The sequence below is a fragment of the Equus quagga genome, chromosome 16 (genome assembly GCF_021613505.1).
Source record: "Equus quagga isolate Etosha38 chromosome 16, UCLA_HA_Equagga_1.0, whole genome shotgun sequence".
Classification (NCBI taxonomy): domain Eukaryota; kingdom Metazoa; phylum Chordata; class Mammalia; order Perissodactyla; family Equidae; genus Equus; species Equus quagga.
This window is the reverse complement of record NC_060282.1, coordinates 71,204,802-71,223,107: the sequence shown is the minus strand read 5'-3', so window position 1 is coordinate 71,223,107 and position 18,306 is coordinate 71,204,802. Positions and strand designations below refer to the sequence as shown.

The following is an 18,306-nucleotide window of genomic DNA, read 5'->3' as shown; positions in this document are numbered from 1 at the left end:
GTAAGGGGGAGTCCTTCCTGGTAGGCTCATGTATGACCTCCATCTCTGCCACCAAGGCCACTAAATTCATGTGCCCCTCGTCCCAGATCTGGGATGGCTGATGAAAAAGGCAGGCTGACATCGACTGGCTGAGTCCTGTTGACCACCGGGTTTTCAGTGCCTCTTCCACTGCTCAGTGCCCATTCTCATAAGGTCATCCACATGTCTCTACCCTAGACCTCCATGTCTCTGATCTTCCAGTCCTTTCCCTCCTAGGCTTTTGACCAGATGGCCAGGCTGTTGGCCATGGTCCAGAAATCTACAAATATTCCTACCTCAGGCCACTTTTCCTTTGACACAAAACAGATGACCCGCTTCACCACTCATAGCTCTGTCCTTTGGAAAGTCTTTCCCTCTCTACAGGCTTTTAAGACTGTTCCCACGTGTGGCTGTAATGCAGCCTCCATCCATTTTCAGCTTCCTCCACATACTGAGCCTGCCCATCCATAAACCAAGTACAAGCTTTTCTTCCTCCTTTAGCTGGGTGTATGGAATCCCAATCTTCCCATAGGTGAGAGCTCAGGAAGAGGTGCTAGTGCAACCTTGCTGGGGGACATGGGCGTATAGACAACCTATTCTTGCAGCTTATTTGTGCCCTCTGGTTCTGTTCAGCTTGTCCAGGATACACTGTGTCCATCTTACAATAGACTGCTTCTGGGTCCGTCTGACTTTGTCTTGGTAGGTTCAACAGGACTCAGCTCATAAAGGGAAATTCTAGAAGAATGGTCACTTGGTGTCCTATGGTCAAGTGTTCCTTTTCTACCAAGGTCAAGTAACTTACCAGGAACTGTTTTTCAAAAGATATATAATTCTCTTCTGCAGATGATCTGCCCTTGCTTCAGCTCCCCATAGACCTGTGTTCTTCTTCTGAGGCTTGCCGTAATCTTTATATTGTATCTTTTCTTGCCACTGACACCAAACACCAGCACCAAAGGATCTGCCAGATCATATGGCCCAAGGGGCAGGTCTGCTTGCACCACAGCCTGGGCCTTCTGCAAAACTCGTTGCTGCTCTGAGCCCTCTCAGAGCTGGCAACCTTCCTCCCATGTCACTCCACACATAGGTTGGCACAGTTCCTAAGTGTGATTTATGTTGCTTCCAGAACCCAAGAGGCCTACCAGGTGCTCTCTTCCTTTTTAGTATTAGGGGCCTCAAGACTCAGCAGTTGGCCTTTTCCTTTGGAGGGGACGTCCTGGACAGTGCGGGACCGTGATGAGAACATGGCAGCAGGTGGGAAGTCGCAGCAGCTGGAGGCCGTCTGCGGAGCACCCTCCTGGCTGCAGGTCCTCTTTAGGAGAGGTCTGAGCAGTGCACCTCCATGGCTACCCCAGCAGGGGTGTTCCTGCTTCTCAATAAGCCCAACAAAATGCTTGCCACAGGAAAGCAGTAAGTGACATGCAAGAGACGACAAAAATGCGAGAGTGCGTTTAAGGAAAGGAAGAGGAATTTCAGCTTTATCTGGAATGCAATCAGTATCTGAAGAATCCACCAAGGGTTTTGAGGTGTGTGTGCTGAGGTGACCTGTGGATTGGGGCTGCAACCCTTGGCAAGGACAAAACATTCCCCTCCATCAATCAGTCAGAGCAAAGCCTCTTCTATTATTGGATACTGTTTCATAGCCCATTGCAGAGCTCTTGGAACCATTCAGTTCCCAGTTATAATTTACATTTCTTTTACTGCCTGATAATTACTTTCTTTTTTTCTCTCCTTCAGTGATCAGTCATTTAGCAAAGACTTAGTCCTTAGTAGTGCTTTCAGCAATATTGTGCCTCCCTTCTTTGTTCAACCTCTTTATGAAGAGGGTATCTCATCAGTTTTCACAACTGTTTCTTTTTTGGAGGAAGATTAGCCCTGAGCTAACATCCGCCGCCTATCCTCTTCTTTTTGCTGAGGAAGACTGGCCCTGAGCCAACATGTATGCCCATCTTCCTGTACTTCATATGCAGGATGCCTGCCACAGTATGGCTTGATAAATGGTGCGCAGGTCCACACTTGGGATCCAAACCATGAACCCTGGGCCACCGAAGTAGAGCACGCAAACCTAATGGCTAAGGGCCACCAGCCACCCCCAATTTTCACTTTTAATATCTTAATACTAACACTCCCAAATACGCTTTTATATTCCCTTGCCACCCCCAATTTGTGCTATTTCAAATACTGAGTTGCCTCTCAGCCCAGCTTCAGAATAAAGTATTACGATTCAATGGAGCAGGAAAGAGAGGAACTCATCGTCCATCTTGTCTCCTCAGAGTCCAGAGACCTCTCTTCCCGGAGGTCTCTTCTGTTCTCACAATCAGCCATGGATTCCCCTCATTCCTTCCCTCTGTAGGATGTCTCAACTCAAGAAGATCATTCCTTTATTGACGTCTGGAAGGATGATCCTTCCACTTTATCTAAAGCTAAACAGCATGCCTGTGGTTCCCCAAAATAGTTTCGACCACAGCAGCCCACAAAATCATTCTGTCCTCTGGACTCTGGTGACGCTTGGTGCTTATTTGCTACTTGTAGTTGTCTAACTTGTATTTTCGTTATTTTTCTTCATTATCTCCTGCCTCTTTTAGAGATATTTTACCCTTAAGAGCAGGGTCTTAGGCTTCCTCGTCTGTGTCTCCAAACCTAACCCAGTAATCATATATACATGTACATATATGTAAACATAAACACATGTGCATACATATACACTTCATAGTTTGCTTCAGGAACTAAGTCTTCAATACAGACCTGCAATCCACTCTGTGTCTTCAAGCTTACTATGTCTTTTAAGCTTCCCTCTCATCTGTCATTACCTTTTCCATTGTTAGAACTTTCCTGAAACCCTCTGTGAGCTTCATCATCGGACACATATGCTGTCTAAGTCTACGTGGAGTTCTGCCCATCTGGAAGAGCAGGCAGAGTGCCCCAGGGGACAAGTCATGGGAAGAAACCAAAGCCCTGCCCCTGAGACTTAAATAAGGCTCAGCTGGTGTTTTTATATTGGAATTAGACTATTTCTAAATTAGACTCTGAGCCCCTAGGGCAGGATTGCCTAGTTGTATAAGACAAGCCAACAAGTATCCAGCAATTGCACAAAATTCTGGTACCATGAAGCTAATGTTTTCAACACAAAACATAGCCTGAAATTAAGGAGACTTGAAAGGGATAAGAAGAAAAATACACAAGGAAAGAGACGGCCGAAGTGATGGGAGAGGAAGACAGAGAGGGGAAGGCGAGAGACACGGGTTTTACAGAAGCTGAGGGAGATAACTGCTCCCAAGTATCAAATTTGCAGCTGCCACCAGCAGGAAAGGAACCGAAGAGATGCCACTGTATCTGTCAACTGGGAGGTCCCTAATGGCTAAACAAGCTTCACTATTCTGGGGAGGACAGAACCCAAATTGAGTAGCATCAGAATGAAGGTGGGGAAGTAAAGACTTGAATGTAATATACTCTTTCCAGGAGGTCTACAGTTTCAAGAAGAACAGATATAGAAGACCTGGGGTGATGCGGACTGTTTTTACATAGAGGGCACGTGAGCACATTCGTTGGATGGAAGAAATTAAAGCATATTCAAAAGAGAGAAGGAACTGACTCAGAACTTGGAGAGGAAAATGGACATCTTTTCCTCTGAGAGTGGGGTGGGTGGGGAGAGGAGGAAAATGAGAACCGATGGCAAGTTTTAAAGAGAGGAAAGAGAGAGCAGGTGTTCCCATGGGTTAACTCTTTTCCTCCGTGAGGGAGAAAACAAAGCCTTTACTCACTAGGAAAGAACTGGGGCTGAGAGGGGCTGGCAGACAGTGGCGGGCACCTGGAAGTGGCCTGAGAAGAGATCTGCTGTGCAATGTGGAAGGACTGACCTGAGGCTTGCCACCCACAGTTTGCAATGGCAACTGGTAAATGATATAATTATCTCCAGAAGGGGCTTCCTCGGAGCAGGCACAAGAAATGGTGGCTTAGGATTGGGGACTAAGCGGGCAGATGCATTGGGAGTTCACTGTGGAAAGCACAGTGTAAAGCAAATGACTCAGTAGGGCCTTCAGGCAGGGTAGGGAAGGGCCAGGAGGACATGGAGGTCATCAAAGGAGTGGACACTCTCATATAAGAGTCAACGGTTTGTTCAGTGAGTGTGAAAAAGCAGAGAGTGCTAACAAAGAGTGGGATTGTGAAGTTCCAGTTCTCAGCGTTGGCCTATGTCTGGGTCAAAATAAGGTCCAGGCTGTGTCTGAAGACCTTAAGATAAAAGTCATAATGCTGAGAAAGGCAATGGACTGTGAGGCCAGGATGAAGCTGCCCAGGACAACGGCAGTGAACAGCGTGTGGGGGAAGAGCAGATAAGCCATATTCCTGGATGAACACGGGGAATGACCTAGAGAAGATGGCTACAAGAGTGGGCCACCGATGGCATGAGCAGTGCAAGTCTCAAAAGGAGGCACTGCTGAATAATGGCATCAAAGAGAGAAGAACATCGAGGATTATTTACTTGTCAACTAATTTATTTTTAATTCTTGACCTGAATTACCAACTGCCTACTGAACGTCTCCTCTGGGATATATTTCTGGATCGTCTTTTCCTAAACGAACCTATCTTCCCAACCTCTGTAATTTACACTTCTTCCTCCATTTCTTTAATCCCAGACAGTAGCATCATCATTCATCTGGACACACAGTATTTGCCTTCAAAGGTTTGAAGACAACTAATTTTGGAATTCTCATCCTCTTCTGACTTCATGCGGTCTATAGAACTTGTGACCACACGTCTAAACTTTTGTATTTATTATGGACAAATTTCTTAAACTTTTATGAATGCTTTATTACAAATGTGCTAGTAATACTCATTTTGACTTACATAATAAATCAAGTAATTTTAATTGTATGTGCTTTTTTTACACACTTTGAGTCAATACACACCTACAGATTAGCTTTGTGTCATTTGTAATTTTTTATTAAAAATTCTCAATAATTAATTCTAATAAAAAATAAAATGAAGTCACTCATAAATTTTTAAACACACTTTCGCGTAAAAAAAAACGATTAAATTCTAAGCAAAGCATCCTCGCCAACATGTTCTTACTACACATTTACAGTCAGAATGGCTTACTTTTTGTTATAGTGTTCTAGAATGGAAATCTACAATAGTTGGGTTTTGAATGTGGAGGAAAACAAACTGCTAGAGTGCCTGTTGGCCCCTGGGCTTTAAAGGCCTCCCCCACCCCACCTGTCCAACCAACTTTCACATTCTCTCCTTACTAATCCCTTCTTAAAGCTAAATTCAACTCCCCCTTATCCAGGGCAAAGGTTCAGAGCGAGAGGGAAAATAAGGACATTACTAACCCTACCTAGTAAACTGCAGCATTATTCCCCTGCCTACGATCCGCTCTGCCATCCTTCTCAGCGCCCACCTCCTCCTCGTTCTCTTTCCCAGTCTTCTCCAACCATGACCATGGAACCTGAACACGACATTAATGAACGCACTAGTGAGAGTGGGGAAACATTCCATTGTGATGGCCACAGGTTCATGGAAGCAGGCACTGGAGGGTGACTTTCCCAGAAATTGTTCAGTGAGCTACCGAAAATTCAATCCTAACTTTCTTCCATGAAGAGAGTCAATGGCATAATCAGATTAGGACTGATTAGTTGAAATTTAACCATGGTATCTGGTAGTAGAGTCTCTCTTTTCATGGATGTTCCTTCCAAGGAAGATATCTACTAGGGATAGCAAGAGGAAAAGATTAAGAGATAAATGGGCACAGCTTTCATCCTCCCCAAATTTCCACATTCTATTCAGATGCGTATGCACCACCACCCTTTGGCCAACCTCCACAGATGGACTACACATCCATCACAGAGGCCAGAACCGTGCTCTGTGCTGCACATTCCAGAAAATCCATAATTTACTTGAAAGCCAAATAGGAAAAGTAAAAAAATTAAACGTTTCCACCATGGTTGCAAAGAAAAACTTAGCCCTTAAACGTTCATATATGGATCCTAACACATACGGGTGGGTCCAAAGAAAGGCAAAGGGATAGAGGTTATTCTGTGAAGAAAGCCAGTTTAAAAAGAGAAGCAAATATGTTGACTTGAGCAACCATGCTGTTTCTCATAACAAACAGAACCCCCAAAGAGATGGAAATGTGTCTATCTTTGCTAGCTCCTACTCCTGGTGTATCCCATAACAGAAAAATGGCATTGCAGTTCAGCAGCAGAATCCTGGGCCCTCGTTTTCCCAGTGGCCTAAATCAATCCTCAGTCCAGGACAAGGTGCTGAGCAAGATGCATAATTATTTCAGGCCACTAGGGTAAGTACTATTCCTGGCAACTCGGCGGGCAGCGCCATGGATGAGGGTTTCTGATTCTCTTTGGTGATTTGGTTCTGTGGAAACTGAGATTTTTCTTTCAGTATTTCAGCCAGATAAGCAGGAGAGGCCAGCTCCGGTCCTGAGATTGAGCCAATCGAGGTCAATTTTAGTTCCTTTTCTGTGCAGTTTAGTGTACTTTTCCCCCTGCTGCCTTCCCTGACACCTGTCCTTATATTTTTATCTGATTATCAAATACCTAGTGAGAGAACCTTTGGCAGCCTCTGGTGTTCACTCAGTCATCCAAAAGTCTGTCCGCCTACGGAATACCATCAATACTCCGTGAAGCAATGTCCTTGAAAGGCCAACCTAAGACCCCTTGCTATGAACCACAGAGAAGTGTCTCCCACAGGTATTTCGAGGGTGACATTGACACCAATGCCTGCCTTCACTAGAGGCACAGCTTCAACTTGCCTATTAACGAATCTAATTCTTGGCTTTGTATTGCACCCACAATATACTCAGTTATTAGCTAAGATAGAAAGGGAAAAGCAGATCTCATCACTCCCATTTGGAAGATGGTGAAATAGAGGTTTAAAAGTTTAAAAGAGTTGTCTAAAGCGAATTCAACACAGCAGTGTTGTTGCTGGGAACTAGATCAGCTGACACCTGTCCCTGGTTTTGTAGGTCAGTGACTCTTTGTAAGTTTAGAGCTGCATTTTACTTACCATATTCCTCCTTGAAAGCTTCTATTTAGTCTCTTAAACTGTGGATACCAGTGTCTCCACACTTATACAACATACAAAGACGGAGCCGACTGCCTGTTGGGTACACAGCTCCAGGCTGAAGAATTTCTAAGGTCGTCAGAACAATTGAGGTCCTAGGGGGAGAAGGTTCTGATGTTCTGAGAAAGGAAATATCCTACAGCCCTGCAAAGACATTAAAAATATCTCCCTCACTATTACAAATAAAAAAACTATCCAACTGATTCTGTGCTTTTTCAAACCGCATTGCTCTCCCCCCCATATCTTCATTAAATAAATGCAAACACATGTGCTTTGAAACGGGTAGGTGTAAAAGAACATTCTGCACAATTATATCTAGGCTGCTGCAGATTTATATCACATGCATACATATATCTGGGGGATATTAACTCATGATGACAGCTGAGCATGATAAATGCAACACTACACAAGTTGGGATGCCAAAAAAATGCAACTACAAACCCCATGCAGACAAACACGCACACAGGAGTTTTCCTTCAGTATCCACGTGGCCGCAATTACAGGCGCTTCCCCACATCGATAAACCCCAAACACACACACACAGGAGGCTCCGCCGCCCGCGAGCTGCCCCCACACCTGCAGCCGCGCCTCGGTGTGCAGGCAGGGATTCTCGCGCGTCCCTGGCTACCCTCGCCCTCCCACCGGCATGCCACTGCGCGAGCGCGCGCGACAGCCGGTCCCCGCGCTCGCCGCCCGCCCGGGAAGCCGCGGTGCCCGGGGCTGGGGGCAGGGCCCGCTGGGGCGGGCGCGCCGCAGGGCCGGGCCTCGGCGACCGGGGAGGGGACGAGGGGCGGGCGCGGGGCGGCGCCCGGCTCACGTGGGCGGGCGGGAGCAGCTGAAGGTCCGCTCCGGCGCCTGGGCTGTCCTCTCGCGCGCGGCGCTGGCCGGGGCGGCGGCGAAGGAGGAGGAGGAGGCGGAGGAGGAGGAAGGCGGCGGTGGCGGCGGCGACAGAAGAGGGGAGGACGGGGGCGGCGTCGGACTGGAGCCGAGCGGCGGCGCGAGCTGCCCGGGGCGCTGTCGTGAGCTCGCCCGCCGGGCCCCCACCCCAGAGCTACACCCTGCCGTGCCCAGCTCTGCCCGCGTCCGTGCCCCCGCGGGGAGCGCGCCGGGGCTGCCCCCCGAATGACGGGCGGAAGGTTCGACTTCGACGATGGCGGCACCTACTGCGGCGGCTGGGAGGAGGGCAAGGCGCACGGGCATGGCATCTGCACGGGGCCCAAGGGCCAGGGCGAGTACTCCGGCTCCTGGTCGCACGGCTTCGAGGTGGTCGGAGGCTACACCTGGCCCAGCGGCAACACCTACCAGGGCTACTGGGCGCAGGGCAAGCGGCACGGGCTGGGGGTGGAGACGAAGGGCAAGTGGATGTACCGGGGGGAGTGGTCACATGGTTTCAAGGGGCGCTACGGGGTCCGGCAGAGCCTGTGCACCCCCGCTCGCTACGAGGGTACCTGGAGTAACGGGCTGCAGGACGGGTACGGCGTGGAGACCTACGGGGACGGAGGTGAGCGGCGTCGCAGGCGGCTCGGCTGCTCCGTGAGCTGGTGCGGTGGGCTTTGCCCAGGCTGCGGGGAAGCGGGGAGGACGCGAGGCGCACGTGTCCGGAAACCCGCCAAAACACCTGGGGCAGCCTCCCATCCACCTCCCCGCGCCAGCCCTCTCGGAGAGGGTGCGTTGGGACGCCACTGGTGCGCGGGGGTTTGATCTGACCTGGTTCTTGGAGCGGGCGGTGTCCACACCGGGGGAGCAAAGCGTGAATATACCTGGCCGGCGCTGCACTGCCATTAGGAGGGAGCACCGCCCGGGAGGGTTGGGCTGGAGAGAGGACGCTGTCACTTGAGCCTGTCACATTACGTTCCTGATCCCTCCCTCTCCCAGCTGGGTTTGAAATCGCCACTCCCGTGGAGTTAGAGCGAACGCCCTGGGCTTGTGAGGCTGGCGGTCGGTGCTGACTGCTCCCCGGATTGGTTTCACGTGGAGTCGTATTTCACTTCTGGTCCTCTAGTAGCCTAAAGATAGAAGCCAGAACCCCATAACCAGGATGTTGGGGAATTGTACCTTATTTGGGGTGCATTTGGAAACGCCTTAGTTATGGGAGCGGGGAGGTCACCTGATACAGGTGGGGTCCAGAGGGTGTGGGTTTTTCTTCCTAGTTTTCATTCGGTTCCTTAAAGTATCGGTTTGCGAGCAAAAGAATGGTAGTCATTGTGGACCTGGAGATCTTTGGACAAATTACTAGGAAAACATTTTAGAAATGAACAATGAAGTCTACGTTTTGAAAAATACAATTGAAGGGTATATTCGTATAGTTGCTAAGTTAGCAGCTACTTTACTCCTAAGAATGGCAGTACCGGGTCACCGATTTGCACTAAGGTGTATGACCTATACAGTAGGCTGGCTGTGAACAAAATTCACCTTATTTGAATATTTAAGAATATTTGCAAAACCAATTGTGTATATTAAATGGCAGAGTTCCCTTCTTTTTTTTTTCAGTTAGGACAAGTACACATTATTGAAATAGGTATCAAAACCTCGTGAATTTCCTTGTGTAATAAGCTGAGAGGGATAAATCGCTTATCCTTTGGCAAAATACATTTTCTGATAATAAACATAATCACAGTTAATTGAAAAGGATGGTAGGAGGCGATGTCACCTTTTGGAATTATGCAGCTCAGAGTTGGAGAATATTAAACGGATCCAATTAAAAGTTTCTCCAGCCCATTGCAACCCCCAGTTAGGCCATTGCTTATATAAAAGCTTATACAATTTGTACACTTCACTTACTCAGAACACTTGGGCTGTGTTTCAAATGCAAAATGGCAGAACAGTAGGATTTGCTAAAAAGGACATCTTTTCGTCCTACAGGGTAAATAAAGGATATGGTTCTCATGGATTAAAACGGGGGAAAAAAACCTTTCTCTAATACTTTTCTATGGGCTACATGAGACTTGAGTTCCACAGTAGTTAATTAGGCCTTTTAATGTTGTGAATGGGCAAAGAGTGCCTTTGTTTACAGCCTTATAAATATGTTAGCTTGTGACTGGATTTTATTGGAGGTCCCAGGTCTACAATATAACTAAATTCCATGCTCAAAAGTGGAATGCAAAATTTATTTTTTTAAATGGGTGCATTATTTTATAAGCTTTTTGAGAAGGCCATGGATAGTTCTCTTCAGTTTTGGAAAGTTAAAATAAATGTCTTTCAAAGTTACTACTCATTAAACAAAATCTCCTGGTTTAGAGTATTCATTATACCTAGCAATCAAATATATATATATAGCACAGTAAAGGTCGTCTATGTGTTGTAGAAGCTCAAATAAGTGTCCAGGATGATTTGGGGGATAATCTGCCTTCTGTTTCAAAACGAACCTCAAAAAGATTTTTTTAAAAAACCTCAAAATTTGGCATCACCATAGGACTGTGGCTTTCTTTTTCTGAAAAAAAAAAAAATCTAATATGCTACGAATTAGAAAGGGGAAAAAACCACTTAAAATCACTATTGGATGTCTAGTCTGTGCTAGTCAATCTTCTGCCTTCTTTCATAGGTCAATCGGTTTAATTAGAAAGTCCTTAATCATAAAATGGAAGTGTAAGTGGAAAGATACTGCTATAACTTAGCCCATACAAAGGTTTTGGCCAAAATCAGAACTCTTACTTTCCCTATTCTTACTTAAGAGTTAGCTTGTTTCTTGCCTCTGTACCACCACGTCTGTTCCCGTACACCCTGCGTCAGACCGACGGAAAATCTGATCCATGTACTCTGTGGTGACATTAAACTAGAGGAGGAAGGAAGTAGTAATTCCATGTGAGAAGTATTACTTGACCTACTTTATTGGTGATTTGTGGGTAAAGTGTTGCTGAAATAGAAACCCCCCAAATATTAATTAAGAATAAATTAGTACCATACTCATGAAATCCAGGTCTAGGTGCCCAGAATATTTTGTGCAAATTCTGATCGCTATACCTCCTTTTTTCACCTGTCACAAAACTGTTGAAAATATCTAGGAAGACACATGGTTTTGTTAATATATGCATACTTGCACATAGCCATTTGTAGCATGTAAACATAGGTTTGGCAGAGTATAGTCTAAATTTGACTAGAACTCATTCTGAACTGGACGCCTTCCACTACAAGATTGTGTAGTGAAAATGGCTGTATCTAGACGATCAGCTCCCAGATGAAAAATCAGAGAACAGAATTTAAAACAAAACCCAGACAAATAATTTTTATACTTGTGCAATATGCATCTGTATTTAAGGAATTGAGAGGAACTAATTAGAACTTTATTTGAGCAGCAGGCAGAAGTTGGAACCCACCTGCTTCATAAAGAAACAGAGGCCCCTTTTTCTAGGTTCATTGACTAAACCTATTTAAATTTCAGAGGCACTACTAACAGTTTGACTGGAAATTGGTTTCTAGCAATTCTATGGAGGAATTCTTCCATATACTCTGACTTAACAGAATAGGATGGGAATGTGGCCAATGCCATTGTCCCACCTCCCCTACTTGACAGTTAAGCAGAGACCTAAATTTTCCAAATTATTGCTGTTGCCTTAAACCACTTAGATTTTCAAGAAATACTTTTTCAGAAATTCTAAATACTAGTCTTACTTTTGGAGATACCAGTTTAAGGAAACTAGCTGTTTATCTCCTGTCAGTGTCGAACATTTGCTAAGATAGTATGGTTGCATCTTAAAAGTGTAAATGCTTATTGATGTCAAACCATACCCATGGGAATTATTCTGGCAAAATTAACTTGTTATTATGTAGAGAAGTCAGGATATGATTATAGCATTCCTCATTTATTTAAGCGAAATATTTTTAAAAATAAGGCCGTTTATTTTAGTGCGTGTAAGTCCGGTTGTATAACTTTTATCCTAGGATTTAAACTTTAGTTAGGCAAAACAAAAGTCAAAGTTGAAATTTCCTAATAATTCAATTTCCTTCCCTATTGAAGTGGTAGTGTTTGAGATAACTAATATTCAGCAGGATGCTTCTTAATCAGAAATGTTCTATATGACTATCTTATCTTTTGGGGTTTATTCTTTTAAGAAAGCTATGGCCCCCCACCTCCTCAGAAGTTCACAGATGTCAGCTAAAGAGTTTTCACCTACCCAGACTATGACATTCACAGTACCAGACCCACTTCCCACTTAGGATTTTATTGTTGCCCTGCAATTGTGTATTTATATGACATAAATATATCAGAATGAACAGAAAGAGATGGTAGTCTTGAAATTAGTCAAAACTTTTGATCTTGGAGCTATTACAGTTTTAAGTGCAATGAAATAATCAATCCTTGTTAACAGAATGATATAAAACCACTAGCAGTATTGCTCAGTATTTTTAAAAAAATGTATGCCATGCAATGGAAATCTTTATGTGGCAATAGAAAATCAAAAGTGACTATAAGTTAGCTCATTATAATCAGAAACTGAAAGAGGTCAAGAGTTCATGATTTATTTTCTATGACATTGTGAATTATTATGAAGAATACAGGAGTAATTATATCTTAAAATTTCCACATAGCTTATTTTGGGGGATACTATAATTTAAAATTTGCCTTTAATTAAAGGAAATGGCCTTGATTTAGAAAATTCCAAGTTCCCTAATTTTAACATTCAGTTCCTCCTAAGATTATTTAAAAGCTGTACCAGGGTATTTTTTAAACATCTTTGCTAATTTACTTAATAGAAAAACTTACTGAAAACAAATGCTTGATATTAGAGATTATCCTATTCCTGAAAAGGCATAATATTCATTGGAAGAGTGATGTGGTGTCAACAAAGTTTTAAGGGACACTGTCGAACATCTGAGATAAATTCTGTAATGTTAAGAGTGGAAGGTTTCCTCTGGCCATCTCTCAGTTGTTGTTTTTTTTTAAAGCAAATAGTGTACTCTTTTTAGCCACTATAGCTGTTTACTATAAAGCCATCAAACACAGACAGACCATAGGAAACACAGCCATGAATCTGGAAATGTGTTCTCTTAGGAGGTAATTCTTGCCCTCAGAGTGCTTCTAGTCCACGATGTGATTCACAATACAGTAGCAGATGCTAGGGAAATCCATGAGGAGAAGGGCCAGGAAAAAAGCAGAAATCTGGCAAGTAATATGGGACAAATCTTGACTTTTTCATTTGGAAGTACAAAATGTTAACACAAACTGCCCATCTTTTCATAACGGCTCACTGTACCAGGATATATATTATATTTGTCAAATCACTCTTAGCTCAAAAAGTTTCACCCAAAACTAAACAATAATCCTAAATATTAAAGTTTGTCCCTACCCTACAAAAAGGTGAATATGGCATAAAGAAAATGTAAGATAATTTGATGCCCCATGTTCACATATTCAGATCACTCATAATTTTAAGGCTTTGAGCTTGTTAGAATGTGATACAGATAGACCTAGAGTTTTCGAGTTTTTCGGCTAAATTGGTAAAAATTAGAATAAAATTCACAAGTAGAACCCATTTCATCTATGTGGTACTGCCTTCCTAAGAGGGATTTTTGATGCATTAATTTCAGGGGAGAATAGTTGTTTGCTAATGATCACTCTCTTTGTATTAGAAAGTAGGGGTTTTCATCCGAAACACTCGTACAAATTTTTAAATGAAAAGTAAAACTTAGCAGACTATTGGAAAACCCTCTACAATAACATAAAAGGCATAGACACAAAAGGACAAGGCGGGAATTCACAAGTGGATGAAAGTAGGCCTGTAGAGTAGACTTGGCGATGTGCGGGATTGGGCCGTGCGCCCGCCTGCTCTGCGCGCGCGGGGCCCATCCCGTGCGCGCGTGGTGCTTGCAGGCTGCCGCACCCCGCCTGCCCCGACTCACGCTGTGCTTTCTTGCGGTCTCTCGAAGGTACCTACCAGGGCCAGTGGGCCGGCGGCATGCGGCACGGCTATGGCGTGCGCCAGAGCGTGCCCTATGGCATGGCCACGGTGATCCGCTCGCCGCTGCGCACCTCCCTGGCCTCGCTGCGCAGCGAGCAGAGCAACGGCAGCGTGCTCCACGACGCCGCCGCCGCCGCCGACAGCCCGGCCGGCACCCGCGGCGGCTTCGTGCTCAACTTCCACGCCGACGCCGAGCTCGCGGGCAAGAAGAAGGGTGGCCTCTTCCGACGCGGCTCCCTTCTTGGAAGCATGAAACTTCGCAAGTCCGAATCCAAGTCTTCCATCTCGAGCAAGCGCAGCTCCGTGCGCAGCGACGCGGCGATGAGCAGAATTAGCTCGAGCGATGCCAACTCCACGATCAGCTTCGGCGACGTGGATTGCGATTTTTGCCCCGTGGAAGACCACGTCGATGCCACCACCACGGAAACCTACATGGGCGAGTGGAAGAACGACAAGCGCACTGGCTTCGGCATCAGCGAGCGCTCCAACGGCATGAAGTACGAAGGCGAGTGGGCAAATAACAAGAGGCATGGATATGGCTGCACCGTGTTTCCTGACGGCTCCAAAGAAGAGGGAAAATACAAAAATAATATTCTGGTCCGTGGAATAAGGAAGCAGCTTATTCCTATCAGAAATACAAAAACTAGGGAGAAGGTGGACAGAGCAATTGAAGGTGCGCAAAGGGCAGCCGCCATGGCGAGAACCAAAGTGGAAATAGCGAATTCAAGGTATGTCCATGCAGGGTAGGGGGGTTCTGCCGGGTCGTTCAGAACAGTAGAATATCAAATATGATGTATGTCGGTCTGTTGGTGACATTGCCAAATAGGTTCTGCAAGTGCCAGAATCAAAGGTGGAAAATGATTAAGCCCAATCCGATGAGAGTGGGCAAGGAATGTACCTACTCTGATCTGAAACGTTCCATCATCAAAAAATATTGAAAGTGCATTGAGGTCCCCTTCCTCTTGTAAATTACTTCCTTAATAGTTAACGTGTTGGAGTTTGCTCTGATCCTGTGTACATTTTCCGGAGTCCAGAAAGTTACGTTAAAAAGAAAAATACCCCTGAAGTACTGCCACCGAGAGCGCTAACTGTCCTCTGTGTGCCAGAAAGAAAATACCCATCCACGTGGAAACACACCTAGTATAGGTTGAGTCCCAGTATTCTAATATTTAAGTTGGGGGTGTGTTCAACTCCCCCTATAAAATTATCTTAGTTTGTAAAATTCAGATACTGTTTATCGATGCCTTATAGGTGAGATCGGTTTTGAGAAAGTCACCAAGATCTAGATATGGCAGAAACAGAAAGTTACACGAGAAAATCGAGCATGCATTCTGTAAACAGTAGAGCTCATCTACATGGGAAAGGCTCACAAGAATCGCCAGGTTCTATGCAGGAAAGATTACATCACTGGTGTATTAAAAGGAAAGGGGTGGGGGGAACCTGACATGGACAGATGGAGATGTCAGTGTGCCAAGGTTGGAAGAAAGTGGAGCAGGAGAGAAGGGCTGGAGCGAGGAGTGAGCTGGTGAATAACAGATTGAAAAGTGGGGTATATGGGGGCACAGATGGACTGTGTGCTTGAAGTTTTCCTGTTAATAGCAGGGTTCAGGGATTCAAGGAGAACGATAAATTTATTGGGGATAGAGTTTTATTAGGGATGGATGTCGTGTGTTAGACCAAAAAAGAAAAAGGATGGTTATAAATGGAAAAACTTATTTTTATGCTTATGTGAGTGGGTACTGGGTGGCCACAGTTTCGTGTGACTTGAGGCATACGTTTAGCATATATTATTACAAATCCTTTTCCTGACGCAGTAGTATTCTTCCATAGAAGTAAACCTCCTTTTGAAACCACAAAATACTCGTACATCTTCAGGTTTTCATTCTTAGCATTGAGTTAATGAGCCCCCCTTTTTTCGGTTGAACCATATGAAATTTCTGATGTTTGAATTTTTTATGTACCAAAAAATGGCGATCGCATATGGTTCAACTTAGTACTTCCAGACTTCTAAAGTTTCTTCTTCTTTTTTTTAATGCCCCTATTTTATGGCTGTTATTTACTTAGGAGTGTCTGAAACACTAAGTGGAAAATGGAAGAGGTCTTTTTTTTCCTTATTTGTAGATATATATTAGAAGTCTCCAAGGTTTCCATTTTATCCCAAACTAATCCTATTTGAAAGTTAATATTTCTTGTTCATCGGCACAAAATTTCATGAAGGGTCTCCTCTTTTCTCTGCCAAGCGTCTTTTATTCTAGATCGTAGTTTTCTCTGATTACCAAGTGTTGCATCTACTTGCTTTTCCGTGTGCTGGTAGATAGGAGACTTGCCACGTCTAATCTTGCTGGCTTCCCCGGCCCTCAGCTAACTTTTAGAGATAGTGATATACTTTCTGTTAGGCCCTAGCCTCTAGTTTTAAATGCACTCCTGGATCCTTCCATTTTATTTTCCCCGTACCATCGAGTGATACTCTAGAGGCAGTTTCGTCTTGGCAGATGGAAGATAAACCTGTGCAGGACCCTCTCGCAAATGACTTTCTTACCCTTCCTTTAATTACTGACTTTTATGACTAGTTTAAATGGGAGGAATGTACATTACCAAAGGGAACCACTTGTAACGCAAAGATGATCTCTGATAATGCTAGCATTGTAAAACTCTTACCCAAGTCCTAGCCACATTCTCTCGCTGTTGAGAGTCTTTCGGGGGTGGTATTATGTAGTTTGGGAGGACGGTAGTATACAGTTTATAATCAAGAAGTCTTTAGGTTAAGCTGTCACCGTTTTAGTTAACTTCATGAAGATTTCACTTAGCTGTTTAAAAAACACTGAATTTATTACGCTAACTGAAATAAGCCAGCCACAAGACAAATTCTGCGTGATGCCGCTTACACGAGCTATCTCACTAAATGGTCAGAGTCACAGAAACACAGAGTTAAATGGTGGTTGCCAGGGGCTGGGAGGAGGGAGAAGTGGGAAGTTCCTGTTCAACAGGTATAAGGTTTCAGTTAAGCAAGACGACTCGGTTCCAGAGGTCTGCTGTGCAACGTTGGGCCTGTCGTTAACAGGACTGTATTGTACACTTAAGATTTTGTTAATAGGGTAGCTCCCATGTTAAGTGTTCTTACCACAATTAAAAAAGCAATACTGTTTGGATGACAAGAGACAAAAAGTGAAAAAAGCTCCATTAACCTTTTCTATTTTACTTACTTTGACTGTTTTAGTCCTCTTTCCAGATTCCTTGCTTTAATGGCTACTTGAGATAAAAAGTTTTGCAACTTGTCTTTGTAGAAAGTCGCTGAAGGACTGACATGCCCCTTGTAATAGCTCTGAGTTTAGAGTTCCACATTCTTTTAAAAACCTTTTTTAAAAATAAAGAGAAAAAAAGATTCTCTTAAGATTTTGGAGCTTGCTGCCCGGAGGAAGGGCTTCTAGCTATATCAGTGTCGTAAACTATGGCTCTTTGTAACGCCTGAGTGTCTGCTCGGTGCTTCCTGACCCCTGTAGTAGTTGTCATTGTTAATGTTCTTGTTTTTAAAAGTATCGAAAGTTTAAGAACATGAAGTTTCACCCTCCTTCTCTCCCTGCCCCAGGAATGGCCGAATAAGAACCAGAAAGTATGACTCCTGGCAGCTGCTACTGTTGAAATCATTAGTTCACTGTTAGCAACGAACGGAGCTGATCGATTAATAGTTATTGATCATTTCAGTTTGCCACCCAGATAGTGTCAATCATTGTGCTGTTGCTGTCATTTCTTGTGCTGTAGAGGGTTTTGTTTAAGTCCCAGGGAAATGGATCCTCTTTTGCACCATCACTCTGTTTTATCTTGAAGCAAAGCCTCAAGCTCCGAGGGAAAATAATTGTATCCTCCAATAATGTCTCCTCGGGGAAATCGGGAGACATGGAGCCAACCATCTTTGGCCCAAAGATTCAGGAAAACATGGTAGATCTGTGGACCTTTCCTTTGCTTCCCCGAAGAAGGAATGGTGTGTCTTCCAGTAAACACACAGGAGGCCTATTTCTGAAGGCTTATTACGAGCCTCTGTTTCATTCTTACAGATAGGGAATATGGGGATGGCATCACAGTAGACAGAGGAAATAATGCAGCAGATAAAGAATTAGTAGATACTGATAGTTGACTAGCAGGTTAGCGCTTAACGAGTTAAAACTGTAAGGGCTGCTAATAATTTACTGACTACTATACTGTTTAAGTTTTTGTTCTAATCCCAAAAGTACTGTGTTTATAAGATTTCACAAAATGTCTCGTTCCCCTCTTGTCTCGGTCCTGCGCGTAAAATTCATCACTTGGAATTGAGAAAGTGTCT

The 18,306-nt window shown here is 44.4% G+C and overlaps 2 protein-coding genes across 6 annotated transcripts in view; one reads left to right on the top strand and one right to left on the bottom strand.

The window, feature by feature from the left end:
• The window catches only part of GDAP1 (ganglioside induced differentiation associated protein 1), a 48,385-nt gene extending 34,443 nt beyond the window's left edge, over positions 1-13,942 (bottom strand). Inside the window, exon 1 of the mRNA XM_046642113.1 lies at positions 8,800-13,942. Within this exon, the coding sequence (XP_046498069.1) occupies positions 8,800-8,874 (75 nt within the window). The 5' untranslated portion in view covers positions 8,875-13,942. The remainder of the gene's footprint in view (positions 1-8,799) is intronic.
• Positions 7,953-18,306, top strand: part of JPH1 (junctophilin 1) — a 76,848-nt gene continuing 66,494 nt past the window's right edge. For all 5 annotated transcript variants that reach the window (XM_046642110.1, XM_046642109.1, XM_046642106.1 and 2 more), the window contains exons 1-2: positions 7,953-8,593; positions 13,957-14,716. In XM_046642110.1, coding sequence (XP_046498066.1) covers positions 8,215-8,593; positions 13,957-14,716 — 1,139 coding nt within the window. In that variant the 5' untranslated portion in view covers positions 7,953-8,214. The remainder of the gene's footprint in view (positions 8,594-13,956; positions 14,717-18,306) is intronic.